This window comes from Lygodium microphyllum, chromosome 22, assembly GCF_053477565.2.
Source record: "Lygodium microphyllum isolate KBCC chromosome 22, Lygodium_microphyllum_v1.1.10, whole genome shotgun sequence".
In the NCBI taxonomy this organism is placed as follows: domain Eukaryota; kingdom Viridiplantae; phylum Streptophyta; class Polypodiopsida; order Schizaeales; family Lygodiaceae; genus Lygodium; species Lygodium microphyllum.
In genome coordinates, this window is record NC_141156.1 from 42,189,501 (window position 1) to 42,206,379 (window position 16,879).

At 41.2% G+C, this 16,879-nt stretch overlaps 1 protein-coding gene across 5 annotated transcripts in view; it reads left to right on the plus strand.

The window, feature by feature from the left end:
* Positions 1-16,879, plus strand: part of LOC148017077 (uncharacterized) — a 242,764-nt gene that overhangs the window by 207,183 nt on the left and 18,702 nt on the right. For 4 of the 5 annotated variants that reach the window (XM_087662400.1, XM_087662401.1, XM_087662404.1 and 1 more), the window contains 5 exons: positions 6,111-6,353; positions 6,449-6,547; positions 7,104-7,364; positions 7,486-7,704; positions 7,869-8,084. In XM_087662400.1, coding sequence (XP_087518526.1) covers positions 6,111-6,353; positions 6,449-6,547; positions 7,104-7,364; positions 7,486-7,704; positions 7,869-8,084 — 1,038 coding nt within the window. The remainder of the gene's footprint in view (positions 1-6,110; positions 6,354-6,448; positions 6,548-7,103; positions 7,365-7,485; positions 7,705-7,868; positions 8,085-16,879) is intronic. The other variant, XM_087662402.1, reaches the window with a different exon arrangement.

The following is a 16,879-nucleotide window of genomic DNA, read 5'->3' on the forward strand; positions in this document are numbered from 1 at the left end:
ACTGGTCCAATTCACATGGCACCACAAACTCAATCATTTATCTAGAATAGGATCTCCCAACATGCCGAGATGTTGGGGGCCACGGAGGTCTTCAACCCCATTCTAGACCTAGCAAGGGATGTCCAGAGCTCCAACTGACCCGCAAGTTGTCTAGGAGCGAAACATCATTCCAATGGTTGGCCTTTTCACCACTCGACCTTCGGCCCATGAATCGAGCAATGCCCTCTCGGGTTAATACGCTGTGCGATCATGGAGGTGATCCACCCGTACAATATATCCTTCCTTAATTAAATCCTTTAAGAATCAAGAACAAACAAGGCATTCAGCCCTAATATCATTCTCCAAGAAAACATTCATTTATTCCCATGGCGACTTGTCATCACAGACCCTTGCCATGCATTTACCATAAATCACAAGCACTTGGAATAATCATCCAAACAACAAAGCAGCAACCAGTTGAATGTAAAAGCATTTAGGATGTTGTTCGATCAATCAACAAAAACTAATCGCATTCTTTTCAACCAGTGCAAGAATAGACGATATAGCATTTCCATCGTATATTTGCTCTACCCCTTGGAATCTAAGAGCAATACTATGCAAAAATGTTTATTAACACTTCCTTCCTTTGGCTAGGGCATATGTTAAGAGTTCAAACACTATTCATGATGTAAGTTCTATAGGTCACTTACCTTGATTGGTAACCCAACCCTGGATTCGGATTGGCAAAAGTCATTGTTATCCAACGGATCTCAAGACATCCTAGTTTTAACCCTTATGATCAATTTCTTATTCTTTCAAGCTCTTCCTCACAATCTCTTGGAGGGGTATCCTTCTCTCTACCTCTCTCTCGTAGCCTCTCGGGGTCTCCTAATGCCCCTATGCCTCTCCCATGCCTCATATTTATAGTGAATTAGAGAAGAGGGCTTGTGGTTGACAAGTGGAGCTCTTTGTGGAGGGGGATCATAAATCTGATGCTCAGATCATAAATCTAATGGTTCCATTGGCTCCGAAAGGGGGGTAAAACCCCAAGACTCAAGACACTTGATTAGAAAGCTCTTAGTTCACTCCTTCTTTTCTCTGTTCAAAGTGTTGTCCACTGCCTGTGTACTACGATCGCGACGCGCGCAATTCCGCAAGTCCTCTCTATATTTTTTTCTTTTTATAAAATCTCCAAACTAACTAAAATATCACTTGTCTTTTCTTTTAAATGACATCCAGTTCTAAAAATCTCCATATCTTTTTTTAGGATAATATCTAAAATATACTAGTTTTGCCCAAAATCTAATATTTTTAAACCATCCAACTATACACATTAACCTAGTGATTAATATAACTCATAAGTCTCCTTCACGTTGTAATTTACGTGAAGGGTGGCTACGGTCCTTGCCAATCCAAGAAAAATATCGAATTTACGACTCTTGATTTTTCTAAATAAAATATTTTTAATTAAATAAAAATTATTAATAATTAATGTTAGTTAGTTTTTACCTTAGTTAGACTTTAGTTAGTAATCTTACTAACTTATTAATTGACTAACTAATTTTCGAACCAACCAACTAACTTTTATTGTGCCGAGATATTACATCCTCCTCTTCAAGTTAATCTTTGTCTCCCGCCCATACAGGAGAAATTATGTATCGCTTCGGTCCAACAGAATTATCCCTTCTGCCCTGCAGAAGTAACTAGTCCAATTCACATGGCACCACAAACTCAATCCTTTATCTAGAATAGCTTTTCCCAACATGCCCAGATGTTGGGAGCCATGGAGGTCTTCAACTCCATTCTAGACCTAGCAAGGGATGTCCAGAGCTCCAACTAACCCGCAAGTTGTCTAGGAGCGAAACATCATTCACGTGGTTGGCCTTTTCACCACTCGACCTTCGGCCCATAAATCGAGCAGTGCCCTCTCAGGTTAACACGCGGTGCGATCATAGAGGTGATCCACCCGTACAATATATCCTTCCTTAATTAAATCCTTTAAGAATCACGCACAAACAAGGCATTCAACCCTAATATCATTCTCCAAGAAAACATTCCTTTATTCCCATGGCGATTTGTCATCACAGACCCTTGCCATGCATTTACCATAAATCACAAGCACTTGGAATAATCATCCAAACAACAAAGCAGCAACCAGTTGAATGTAAAAGCATTTAGGATGTTGTTCGATCAATTAACAAAAACTAATTGCATTCTTTTCAACCAGTGCAAGAATAGACGATATAACATTTCCATCGTATATTTGCTCTCCCCCTTGGGATCTAAAAGCAATACTATGCAAAAATGTTTATTAACACTTCCTTCCTTTGGCTAGGGCATATGTTAAGGGTTCAAACACTATTCATGATGTAAGTTCTATAGGTCACTTACCTTGATTGGTAACCCAACCCTGGATTCGGATTGGCAAAAGTCATCGTTATCCAACGGATCTCAAGACATCCTAGTTTTAACCCTTATGATCAATTTCTTGTACTAGCTCTCAGTCAAGTCATGAGGCAACTAGAAAATTATTCTTATATATCAAACATGTTATAGGCATAACGTGTGAATACTTAATAAGATAAGTGCGAGATGATCTCAAGTAATTAGACTCCAATAGGCCGTGCATTGAGCTAGAATCTAGTTTTTCTTAATATTTGGACTCTTAGGCTAAGTACTTTTGAAGTATCTAAACTTTAAACTAGTACTTTCTATTCATGATTCTCAATGTCAAATTCTTTTAGTAATTATGCTATTGTAACCCTTGACTATACTTTAATCTAGCTCTTGTATGCACAATCTTTTAATGTCGTTCTTTTGATGACTATGCCATTCATAACACTTCACTAATTCTTCCTTGTAATTGCTCTACTAGCAAATAAGTCATATGTAACTAGGTGCAATTATCTTCCCTTGATATATGCACTTCACAAACTCCATCTTCCGAGTAGGTGAGATGAAATTTATTCTTTCCGATGGCCTATACCCGTCCATCATAGTATGGGGCCTAACGTATCTCATACAAGAATCAAAATAAGCATCTATCAATTTGAAAATACATTACTTACGACCGGAACCGCAGTTGGATTGACAGTAATGCCTTTGCCCGAAGCCTTGTTGCTGGTTGCAGGATTGTCATCCGCACGCGACATTCTTCGCTTGGAGGCCATCGTCCGCAAGTAGACTCAAGAGATTAAGAAGGTGGAATAGATTCAAGATGGGAGATCGTAAAAGAAGATGGTTAAGTCGAGGATCGAGATAGAGGGAATTGAGCTAATTCTCTCCCTTGCAGCCTCTCGAGGTGACTCTTCTCTCTCTCTTTCTCTCAAGCTCTCTTTCAAGCTCTTCCTCACAATCTCTTGGAGGGGTATCCTTCTCTCTACCTCTCTCTCGCAGCCTCTCGGGGTCTCCTTATGCCTTCTTATGCCTCTCCCATGCCTCATATTTATAGTGAATTAGAGAAGAGGGCTTGTGGTTGAGAAGTGGAGCTCTTTGTGGAGGGGGATCTTGGAAAGATCAGTGATCTGATGCTCAGATCATAAATCTAATGGTTCCATTGGCTCCGAAAGGAGGGTAGAACCCCAAGACACAAGACACTTGGTTAAAAAGATCTTAGTTCCCTCCTCCTTTTCTCTGTTCAAAGTGCTGTCCACTGTCTGTGTACTGCGATCGCGGCGCGCGCGATTCCGCAAATCCTCTCTTTATTTTTTTCTTTTTATAAAATCTCCAAACTAACTAAATATCACTTGTCTTTTCTTTTAAATAACATCCAGTTCTAAAAATCTCCATATCTTTTTTTAGGATAATATCTAAAATATACTAGTTTTGCCCAAAATCTAATATTTTTGGACCATCCAACTATACACATTAACCTAGTGATTAATATAACTCATAAGTCTCGTTCACGTTATAATTTACGTGAAGGGTGGCTACGGTCCTTGCCAATCCAAGAAAAATATCGAATTTATGACTCTTGATTTTTCTAAATAAAATATTTTTAATTAAATAAAAATGATGAATAATTAGTGTTAGTTAGTTTTTACCTTAGTTGGACTTTAGTTAGTAATCTTACTAACTTATTAATTGACTAACTAATTTTCAAACCAACCAACTAACTTTTATTATGCGGAGATATTACATCCTCCGAAGCATTGCATTCGGGCTGAAGAAAAAGATAAAGAAGCTCCTCGAATGGTTGGCTCTGATACTAGTTGAAGTGAGCCCGAAGTGGAAGCACACGAGCAAAAGCAAGAGCTATGGTGGAAGGAGCAAGAGCAAGAGAGAACACAAGATGTGGGAACTCCAATAGTCACAATGTGTGACTGGCCTTCCCTTTAATCAAACATAACTGAAAAAAATAAATAATGAAGTGACAGTGATAGGTGCCCGCCACTTGCAGTGTACAGGTGTGCGAGTAGTGTCAATGTAGTAATACGCGGGCGACTAGGCACAAGCACTTTTACCCCCAACAATTCCTTAGACAAGAAATAAGGGGCCTTGGAGGATGTCCTAAGTAAGAGGGCCTACCATCCCAATCACAGCACCTGAGGCATGACATGAGTATGCTATAGCTTTGTATGATCTATCGGAACAGCCAATCTACCACACATTGTGATACCTAAGCTAGAGAGGAGCACCCTCTTTAGATTGAAGGGGTGGTTTTACGGGCTTATTGATGGGATGTCCCAAGTAAGAGGGCCTTCCATCCCAATCAGAGCACTTGAGGCATGGCACGAGTATGCTACAGCTTTGTATGATCTATCGGAACAGCCAATCTACCACACATTGTGATACCTAAGCTAGAGAGGAGCACCCTCTTTAGACTAAAGATGGACATGGATGCTATTGATAGCCTGCAAAGAGAGAGAGAGCACAAGACCATTGTATTAGCAGCTGAGAACTTTTCATAAGCTCACGAAATATTGGCCCCTATGTTGATGCAAATGTTCAATAGGGCCACTGTGAGGAGCTTCCAAAAAGCCAGATCTATCATACTATTTTACTACTATTTTAAGAGTGGAAACTCCATCCTCCTGAGTAACTACCAGATCATCTTGTTTGGCATTGTTTGCCAACAAATATGCCTTCATTATTAAGCATGAGCGAAAGTCATTGGGCAGAGAAACACCAACATAGAGCTATGGTGAAAGCTACTTTGAATCGTGTGCTTACACTTAGAGCTCTCATAGATGGGGGGATGAGCACATAAGAAGTCAAATATACTATTATTTTGTGGATTCCCTGAAAGCATTTGATGCTGCACCATGAGATAAGCTTGTGACAAAGTGGCAAGACATCAGTGTGTGCTAGGAATTGCAAGTTGATAATTGATAGAGTGCACATAACAAGAGACTTTTCGCATAGAGTGACAAGCACTATCAAGGTGAAAGGGGGATGCCCATTGTCATCCACTTTGTATGGTCTCTACATTGATGAGGTGGAAAACTACATAGACAAAGTCGGAGGCCTTGGTATGAGCAGGTGTTCCGATACCAATCCTATTGTATGCAAATGACATTTTATGTATCCTTAGGCTCCACTAAGGGTTTATAGTAGCCTAGAATCCTTAGGCTCCACTAAGGGTCCATGCATTGTAATTCTAGGTGGAACCCCATAATAAGTTATATAACCATGGAAAACATATCAATCACACATGCACAAAATAGTGTTACTCACCCCATTTGTAGCACATGATATCAACATGGATAAGATTAATAACAAACACCAATTCCTCCAAGAAGACTCAGCAATAAAGATGAAATTTTTGATAGGCTTTCATCCCCATTGGGAGCAAGGGCCTTTCTCTCTTCCAAGAAGAGGAGAGATACATTGCCACTATGGAATACTTGTGGCTCCCCCTTTCTGTTAACTCCAACATCTTTTGTACAAAACTGTTATTGTCCCTAGTGGCCAGCATGGAGCAGTCAGTCCCCTTTTATTTCTTTCAATTCCTTTTCAGGAAATTTCTAGCCCATTGGTTATTGCAATGTTCACAGTGTCTGTATTTTATTGCGATGGAAAAATAGACATTTTTCCTACTAAACACTGACTAATCAAGATTATACTGTGGTGGCTGAAGAATAATGATTTATCACAACTGACACATGAGAATATTTCACCTCCTTTTACAGATACAAGAAAGGCTGGCAAAACTTTGTGTTTACATTCATACATCAGTTTCTCAGATAGCAGACAGATTTTGTCAAGAGTTGCGGAGAAAATATTATATAACACCCAAGTCTTACCTTGACTGTGTTAACCTATATATTCAGTTGCTTGCTGAGAAACGTCAAGACTTGTTTACAGCACAAGATAGATTTCTGAATGGGCTCAATAAATTGAAAGAAACTAATGTACTTATTGAGTCTATGAAGGTACAGAGCAACCTGCTAGCATGAATGTATTCCTTTTCCCAATTTTCTCTAGAAGGGACCAAAGTCTTACTGGCATGCACTTTTTGGTTTTGCAGGTAGAGTTGGGCAAATTGCAACCAGTACTTGCTGAGAAGTCGGAAAAAACTGACAAGTTGGTGAAGCAAGTGGCAAATGATCAAGAAGCTGCTCAAAAGGTCAGCATCACTCTAATATGCTGTGCATATTTTTCACAACTCTTGAATCGAGTCATTCAGTGCATACTGCTTTTCTTTTTTTTGGGGTTTTTTCTTTTCCTTTTTTGAGAAGAGGCGGGATTGCATGTGTGGCAGAATAATTTCATCTTCCGTAGTTTTAGAGCATATTATGACATGCTGCACAAAAGTTAGTTGTTTGAAGGCTTGATGCCACAATCTAATCTAGTTTCTTTTCTTTACATTTTCATAGTTCTAGAACATATTATGACATGCTGCACAAAAGTTAATTGTTTGAAGGCTTGATGCCACAATCTGATCTAGTTTTTTTTCTTTACATTTTCATATTAGCTGTTAAGTATTTCAAAAAGGATGAATATCTCATATCTAAAGCATCATCCCTAGATTATTACTTTCATTTCATTATTATACATGTTGGTCTTCGATGGCATGAAATTATCATATTCTATATATGTTTGATGAATGGTTCTGATTTTCTGATCTTCATAAATACATGTAGTATTTCTGCGCAAACAAATAAAAAGTTTAAAATTTTCAGGTCAAAGATATTGTAGAGGAAGAGGAAGATGAAGTTAAGAAGCAAGCAGCAGAAACACAACTGATGAAAGATGATGCTCAAAAAGATCTTGATGCTGCAATGCCAGCTCTTAATGCTGCTGTGGAAGCCTTAAACTCTCTGAATAAAAATGATATCACAGAGATAAAATCGTTTGCAAAGCCTCCACCCCTTGTACAGATGGTTATGGAAGCAGTCTGTGTCCTCCTTGGAGAAAAATCTGACTGGGACACAGCAAAGAAGGCATGGTTCTTTTATCCATTAAATTAGGAGTTTTACTTTCTTTTTTGGATTCATACTTGAGCAAGAAAGTTGGCACATCCCAAAAACCGGTGATTCTGTTTGGTCATTACTTCTGTTTCAGATTATGGGAGATGTTTCATTTATCAAAAGACTGCTGGAGTATAATAAAGATGGAATTAATCAACAAATTCAAAAGAAGATTGTGAAGTACATAGAGGATCCATCGTTTACACCAGAGCTTGTTCAGAAGCAGAGTAATGCTGCGACAAGTCTTTGTATGTGGGTTCGTGCCATGGATGTGTATGCTAAAGTTGCAAAAGTGGTTGCCCCAAAGAAAGAGGTTCAGTGCATCCAATATCTCATTAATGTTGCAATTTACACTAGTATTGAAATTATGGCTTTTGCTCTAATTTTTCCATTTCATAATCTTCCTGGACCTCTCACTGTATCTGTTTCTATCAAATCAATGTATACTTAATTGCTAAACACTGGTACTGTGAACAGGCCTTGAGACAGGCAGAAGAAGCTCTTAAACAAGCTGCAGAAAAGCTTGCTGCCAAGCAGACACAGCTATTGCAAGTGGAGGCCCAGGTAGAACTGTTGAAGAAAAATCTTCAAGAGACACAAGCAGAGCAATCACGATTAATTGAACAAGCAAAAGTAACAGAAAATCGTTTAGTACGTGCGGAAAAGTTGACAGCAGCATTGGGAGATGAAGCTGTAAGGTTTCTTGCTTTTGTTGAATATTAGATACTTAGTGTCCAAGCCAAGCATAAGCTATATTATCAAATTAAGAACTAGTAAAAAAAAGCTGCAACAATCTTTCTATATCCTCAGTGCATTAAATGTACAAAATGTTCCACCATGTTGACTATGCTGCTGCTAAAGCTCTTGAGATGTCTGCCACTAGCCTCTCGACACCTCACCTTCGAGACTCTGAAGAAGGCACCAATCCCATGAGGCCCCAGATTGGATAATCACTTTTCATGTGCATATCGATACTTCAAAAATTGCAATTGAACCATGTTGTGCCAACTTGGTGACAATAACATGGATTTCGAGTAAGCTTTGCTAGTAGAGAGCTGATCAAAACCAAAATGAACTATTCCACTATCACATAAAAAGCCTTTCGGATTGCTTACATCATTAAGAAGTTTCCCCATTATTTACTTGCCACTCCCTTCTCCTTCTTTATTGATCATCAACCGTTATTGTATCTTGTGAACAAGCCATGCACTACAAGACAAATTGCTAAAGACAAGATCTCAAGAACTCAAGACCCTATTAGGATCTAGCTAGCTAGATAAGAACCTAGAAAGTGCAAGTGCACGGGCTTGCATAGCATTCGAGAGATCTTGACCCAAAAAGAGGAAAGAAATGCTTGCCAAACGGCCAATAGAGAACCCACACATTGAGAACATTCCAGTCCTCAATTTGGTCTGAAGATCAGCCATCAAATGCATTAACCAAGAGACCAGGAAACTTAGTGATACAACCATATATAGATTAGGATACGCTGAAAGTATTCCAAAAAAGCTTTCTCGTAAATTGGATCTGATCCAAATGCAAAGCAACTTCCACTACATGAGCAATGTCTGGACGAGTATGTTGGGTATTTTACTCACGCCTTACTTACGCCTACGCTCATATGGGAGTGTCGGTGATCAGTAGGACACTAGGGCACTTTTTACTCTCGGTAGGAGAGGTTTTTTCCCCCAGACTTATGGTCTTATTATCGTATGTACTTATGTGCTTATGTTACACACATTTGGGCACTTAGTGTGTGTCAGGTGTGAACACCCTCCTACAACCCTAAGGTTTAAGGGTTGTACTTTGTACTTTCAGATTACACTCATTCAGTCTATTCTCTTGGGTGTCGTGCTTCAACTCTGTCTCTCTCACTCTCACACTGTCTACTAAATCTGGCTGTACCTCGATCCTCTGCTCTCACATTTGGTATTAGAGCTCAGTTCTAAGCTTAGCTTCTGCCTGCAACGTGCAGTCCTGACCGCACCCGAGCCACCTCTGTTCTGCGTCTGCTCCAAGTCGTCAATCATCAGCACGCCAGTGCTGTTCGTCAACAGACACCTGCTCGTCATCAGCCTCCAGCGCCAGTTCAGCGCAGCTCCACCAGTACCCTGCTCGTCAGCAACGTCTGCAGCCCGTCGCCTATCATCCTGTCCATCAGACACCAGGGCTCCACGTCGTCCGCCAGGGCCCCGTTTCCTGCAGGCGGAGTCAACGCCTGCTCGCGACAGACTTGCCCGCCATTTTTGACCACGCACAGCTCGCCACGCCTGCTCGCGACAATTGTGCCCGCCGTTTTTAACCACGCGCAGCCCGCCTGCCCGCGTCAACATCGTGACTGGTCAACCCGCCAGACGACCACGTAAGGTGCAATTTTAAACAAATTTTTTTTAAAAAAATTTCAGCCCAAGACCAATTCTGGAAGCGAAGGTTCACACGCGGCAACACAGAACAAGTGCAGGGATAAATTTCATGCAAATCTTTAGACAGGATCCTCAGACATTTTGGGACTTTTGTGTATTTGGAAGACAGTTGCATTTGGACTGCTGATACAGCCCAACAGAAAGACTGTTTTTGACAGAAATTTGGCAAAAATTTTGGGGATTTTGACATAACAGTGTTGCACTGCACTGTTTGCACCTTGGGAAGCGTGCAATAAAAGACAGCTTTCTGACAGAGTACGCCCTTGCACATTAATTGCAGAAACGTATTTGCTGCAATTTCTGGAAATTTGCAGATTTCCAGTTCGTACTGCTTTGACATTGCTCATTTTGTCTTTGGAAATTTGTCATCATGGCAAATCAGGGAGGTGATGTTTTTACGTATGTATCCAAGGAGGACAGACTGGATGGAAACAACTATTCCCTTTGGTCATTCATGATGAAAAATGTATTAGTGGCCAATAATTTATGGGATTATGTCAGTGGAGAGGAAACTCTGCCGGGAGTTGTAGCTCCCGCTACTCCTCCTCCCCATGGCGCACGTGGACAACGGGGACCTCAGCCCGCTCCACCTCAGCCACTTCCTCCAAGAACTGCAGCTCAAAAAGCTTGGGATACCCGTGATGCACAGGCCTTGTCGCTGATTGCTCTGGCAGTTCAGCGGTCCATCAAACCTCATATCCGTTCGGCATCTTCTTCACGAGATGCATGGTTGACTTTGGAGCATATGTTTGCAGGAAAAAATGAGACACGGATCTCTTTCTTGAAGAAAGAGTTAGAAACTCTGAAGATGCATGAAGGTGATTCTATGCAGGATCACTTAAACAAGATTCAGGACTTGAGGGAGCAGCTCATGAATGTAGATGAGTATTTTTCGGATGCACAGTTAATATCCACCACCTTGAATTCCCTACCTCCTTCGTACTTGTCTTTTCATACTGCATTGAACCTCACCATGAGGATTGCTGAGCACCCACTCACTTTTATTCAGTTGGTTAGCTTGCTTCTAGAGGAGGAGCAAACACGGAAAAATAGTGGTGTGGATGCTATAGTCTCTGAGCAGGCTTTTGTGGCAAGACAGAAAGGCAAGAACAGCAAGGTGAAAAATGCTCCACAGAGTTCTGGTACTTCGGGCACATCGCAGAATCAATCACAAGGGGGGACGCAAGCAAAGAAAGGAAAATGTCATTATTGTAAGAAGCCCGGCCACTATATCACTGAGTGCAGAAAGCGCATTGCCAAAGAGAAGAAGAATGAGTCAGGAATGTCTGTTTCTACTACTCCTTCCACTGCTAGTGAGTCCGCGTCCTTTGTTGTGGACAGGGACTATTATTTTTACACTTGCAGTTATGACATCTCTTGGGCCGATAGAGCACTTAGCTCTACAGAGGATGCTGACACTTGGTTCTTTGACAGTGGTGCTTCTAGACATATCACATCTCGCAGAGATTTGTTTGCTTCAGTTAGTGCACCTCCCGTTGGGAAATCGGTACAGTGTGCCAATAATGCATCATACCCTGTTCGTGGTATTGGGGAGATTCAGCTCACAGCCATTGATGGCTCTACTCTCCGCCTGCAGGATGCTTTGTTTGTGCTTGGAATAAAGAAGAATTTGCTTTCTATTTCTTCTTTGGCACGTAGTGGTATGCAGGTTACCTTTGATGATGACCGTTGCATGGTTCGAGAAAAAGAATGCATGACTTTGGTCTTGACAGGATCTTTGTGTCATGGTTTATATGAGTTGGATGCTCTTTCAGTAGATCAGTCAGCATACTTGACATCCACTCTTACTCCTGCTATGATACAGGCGGAGTTATGGCATACTCGATTAGGGCATGTAAACTTTGGCAGCTTGATGCTTTTACAGCGTACTCAGATGCTGGATGGTTTACCTCTCTTGGAGAGACCTCCCGAACACTTATGCAAGGGATGCATTTTGGGGAAAATGCATCGGTTCCCATTTCCTCGTGATGTTGCTTTCAGGGCAACAACCAGATTGCAGTTGGTGCATTCAGATGTTTGTGGGCCTATGCAGACCATGTCATTGGGTGGTTGTTATTATTTTGTGACATTCATTGATGACTTCACACGTTTTTGCTGGGTCTATTGTTTGAAAAAGAAGTCAGAAGTGTATGATGCATTTTTGGCTTTCAGTGCACTTGTTGAAAACCAATCTGGATGCCACATTAAGACTCTCCGTTTGGACCGAGGGGGGGAATACATGTCCTCTATGCTGAATTCTTTTTTGCAGCAGAAGGGCATAGTACATCAATATACTACAGCTTATACACCACAGCAGAATGGGGTAGCAGAGAGGAAAAATCGGTCACTCATGGAGATGGCCAGATGTATGCTGAAGGCAAAGAGCTTGCCTCATAGTTTTTGGATGGAAGCAGTCATGTATGCTTGCCATATTTTGAACAGATGCCCTACCAAAGCCTTGAAGACCATTACACCATTTGAGGCTTGGAACAGCTGTAAACCTTCTGTTGGTCACTTTCGTACCTTTGGGTGTCTTGCCTATGCCCATATTCCACAGGTACTTAGAAGAAAATTGGACAACAAGGCTGTTAAGTGCATTTTTATGGGATACAGCAATGAGAGCAAAGGCTACAGACTCTATGATCCCGTTACAAAGAAGGTTTTTGTCAGCAGGGATGTTGTTTTTGACGAAAAATCAGAATTATCCTTGGCTGGTTTGGACACATATCAGGCTGCTCGTGATGTTTTTGAAGGGCTACTGCCCATTACTTTTGGTGATTCAGCTAGAGGTTCACAAAATGAACCTAATGTTCAGCCAGCTGCTCCTATGGAAAGTGCAGAAATTCCGCAAGAGCTTGCACACAGCCAGGATGCTAGAGAGCTACCTAGATGGTATTTGCAGACTATGCAAGATAGTCCTTTGGATGCACCCATGGCTGGTCGTACTAGAAGGCAAACTCGTTTGCATGATTCAGCACATACTATGGAGTTTATTATGGCAGCAAGTACTTTTGATAATGAAGAGCCTGAACGTTATGAGGATGCACAACACAGTGTGCATTGGATGGCAGCCATGCAAGCTGAATTAGATTCTATTACTAAGAATCAAACTTGGGATTTGGTGTCCTTGCCATTTGGGAAGAAGACCATTGGAACAAAATGGGTCTACAAATTGAAAAGAAAAGCAGATGGATCCATTGATAAATACAAGGCACGGCTGGTAGCTAAAGGCTACGCACAGGAAAAGGGCATTGATTATGAGGAGACATTTGCTCCTACTTCCCGTATGACGACCATCAGGTCTATGACTGCTTTGGCTGCACATTATGGTTGGACAGTCCATCAGCTAGATATCAAGACTGCATTTTTGCATGGGGAACTTCAGGAGGAAGTTTATGTACAGCAGCCCATTGGTTTTGCAGTTGAAGGCTCAGAACATTTGATATGCAAGCTCAAAAAGGCACTATATGGTTTAAAACAAGCTCCTAGAGCTTGGTATGAAAAGATAGATGCTTTCTTGCTTGGTCAGGGGTTTCTAAACAGTTCATCTGAGTCTACCCTTTACGTATGTAAAGAAGGGGGATCTATGCTGATTTTATGTCTTTATGTTGATGACCTTTTGCTCACTGGAACACATGCTGATCAGATTTCAGCATTCAAACAAAATTTGCAGCAAACTTTTGACATGTCTGACTTGGGAGTTTTGCATTACTACTTGGGCATCCAGTTCATACATAATGCTCGAGGTATTGGGTTATCACAGTCACGGTATATTGGGCAGCTTCTTGAGAAATTTGGCTTACAGGATTGCAAGCCAGTTACTACTCCCATGGAACCTGGACTGAAACTGTCATTACATGATGACAGTGATTTGTTTGATATACATACATATGCTCCTGCAGTTGGATGTCTTATCTATCTATGCAATACTAGGCCGGACATACAGTTTGCAGTTTCAGCCTTGAGCAGGTATATGCATCAGCCACGTATGTCACATTGGCAAGCTGTCAAGCGTGTTTTCCGCTACTTGCAGGGTACTCGTTCTCTTGGGTTGCTTTACGCCAAGGGGGGACCACTGCATTTACATGCTTACAGTGATTCTGATTGGGCTGGTGATTATGATACACGTCACTCTACTAGTGGCAATTGTTTCTTTCTTGGCACTTCTTGCATTTCTTGGCTTAGCAAAAAACAATCCACTGTTGCCACATCGTCATGTGAAGCTGAATACAAGGCAGCTTTCACCACCACAGTTGAATGCGTATGGCTTAGATGCTTGCTAGCTGATTTGGATGTATCTGTTACTGAGCCTACTCCTTTGTTCACTGACAGTCAAAGTGCCATTGCAGTGGCACGGAACCCAGTGTTTCATGCTCGCACGAAACACATTGAGATTCACTATCACTTTGTCAGAGAGAGGCTACATGCAGGTGATATCAGCCTTGTCTATTGTCCTACCACCAGTAATGTGGCAGACATCTTTACCAAAGCTCTTCCTCGTGACAAATTTGAAGCGTTTCGCGATGCTTTAAATTTAATATCCTTTGGTGGCGGATGATCCTTGTACTCTTGATCACTCTTCACTCCAGGGGGGTTTGTTGGGTATTTTACTCGCGCCTTACTTACGCCTACGCTCATATGGGAGTGTCGGTGATCAGTAGGACACTGGGGCACTTTTTACTCTCGGTAGGAGAGGTTTTTTCCCCCAGACTTATGGTCTTATTATCGTATGTACTTATGTGCTTATGTTACACACATTTGGGCACTTAGTGTGTGTCGGGTGTGAACACCCTCCTACAACCCTAAGGTTTAAGGGTTGTACTTTGTACTTTCAGATTACACTCATTCAGTCTATTCTCTTGGGTGTCGTGCTTCAACTCTGTCTCTCTCACTCTCACACTGTCTACTGAATCTAGCTGTACCTCGATCCTCTGCTCTCACAGAGTAGCAACCATAGCATACATAAGAGAGCCACAAGCTGATGCATAAGGAACTCCCTTTATAGCATTTTCTTCCACGTCATCTTTCGAGCTGTTGGCTTTGCTAAGCTTGAGATAAGGAGGTAAGGGTACCCCAAAAGGCTTAGCTTCAACCATGTTAAATCCATCCAGTACCTTTCCAATGTACCTTTCTTGAGATAAAAACAGCAATTTCTGCATTCTATCTCTATGAATCCTCATGCCCAAAATATGCTTTGCATTCCCCAAATCTTTCATGGAGAAAGCTGATATCAGCTGATTTTTAAGAGCATCCAAGCTAGTCTTTCTTTTCCCAGCTAGTAACATATCATCCACATACAAAACAAGTATGATGGGACTGCCATCTATATCATTTTTCATGTACAAGCAATGATCTGCATAGCTGCGTGTAAACTCATGAGATAGCATAAAAGTGTCAAACTTTTTGTGCTACTACTGTGGTGCTTCCTTCAGCCCATACAGGCTGTGTTTTAGTTTACACACCATCTGCTCTTTTCCAGGAACTACAAAGCCCTCGGGCTGTTTCATGTAGATTTCATCATCAATGTCTCCATGCAAGAAAGCTGTTTTTACATCCATTTGATACAGCTCTAAATCCAAAACAGCAGTAAGAGCAAAAAGCACACGTAAAGTGGTCATCTTCACAACAGGTGAAAAGACCTCTTGGAAGTCAATCCCTTCCTTTTGTGCATACCCTTTGGCAACTAGCCTTGCCTTATACTTGGGTTTCCCATCAACTGTCTTGACTTTATACACCCATTTTTTTGGAAGTGGCTTCCTTCCTTTGGGCAATGTCACAAGATCCCAAGTATCATTTGCATATAGAGATTTAATCTCTTCCTGCATAGCTAGCTCTCACCTACTGTTAAACTCACATGACTTGTCCTCTTTGTATATAAGAGGCTCACCCTCATCTGTAAGCATCACATAATGCAAAGAGGGGTCAAACCTATGTGGTTGCCTTCTTACACGTGTAGACCTGTGTACCCAATGATCAACATTTTCAGGAATTTGGTCTACATTTGGAGGTATATTATTTTCAGCATTTATTGGCTGTTGTAAAGCATTTTCAGCATGTTGTTCATGCTGTACAGCACTTTCATTTTCATTTTCAGCACTTGTAGTTTCATAATCAGCAAGCCTATCTTGCTGTCCATGACCTCCTAGTGCTTCTATTTGCTATCCATCATCATCTGGCTCAAAAATAACCGGCTGATCATCAATTTCAGCCTGTGGTACAGCACCTTGAGGCTCATTTTTTGAAGTAATGGGTGGCTGCAAACTGTGAAATTTCACCTTTTTCAGATCTTCATTAGAGGCTAAAGTGGCTTTCAAGAATTTTGCCTCATTGAACACAACATTACGACTGCGAATAATTTTCTTGGACTGAGGTAACCACACTATAGCCAAATTCACCCTCATCACCATAGCCCATGAAAATTCCTTTGGTGGATTTTGGATCAAGTTTATTCCTCAGCTCATCCCTAACATGCACAAAAGCATCACAGCCAAATATGCGTAAATGGTCATATGAGGCCGATTTGCTAGACCAAACCTCCCTAGGGATGCCATTATTCAAGGACCTGTTTGGAGAGCGATTGCAAATGTGAACCGCGGTTTTGAGTGCCTCTCCCCAAAATGCATGAGGGAGATTAGTAGTGGACAGCATACACCGCACTCTTTCACATAAAGTCCTGTTATATCTTTCAGCCACCCCATTTGAAGAAGGGTTGTAAGGGGCTATAAGCTCCCTCTTAATACCATGCAAGTCACAAAAGGACTTGAATTCAATTGATGTGAACTCACCCCCATTATCAGTTCTCAAGCATTTCAGCTTTCTACATGCCTAAGTGGTCACAAATGCATGAAATGTTTTAAAAACAGCAAACACTTCGCTTTTATTTTTCAGAAAATACACCCAAATCTTCTTGGAATAGTCATCAATAAAGGAGACAAAATATGCAGCACCACCCAACGATTTCACGGGCATACTACATACATTAGAATGTACTAAGTCCAAGACATTGGACTTACGTGAGACACCAAAGTAAAAGGATTTTTTTTTTTACTTTTCAAACTGACACTC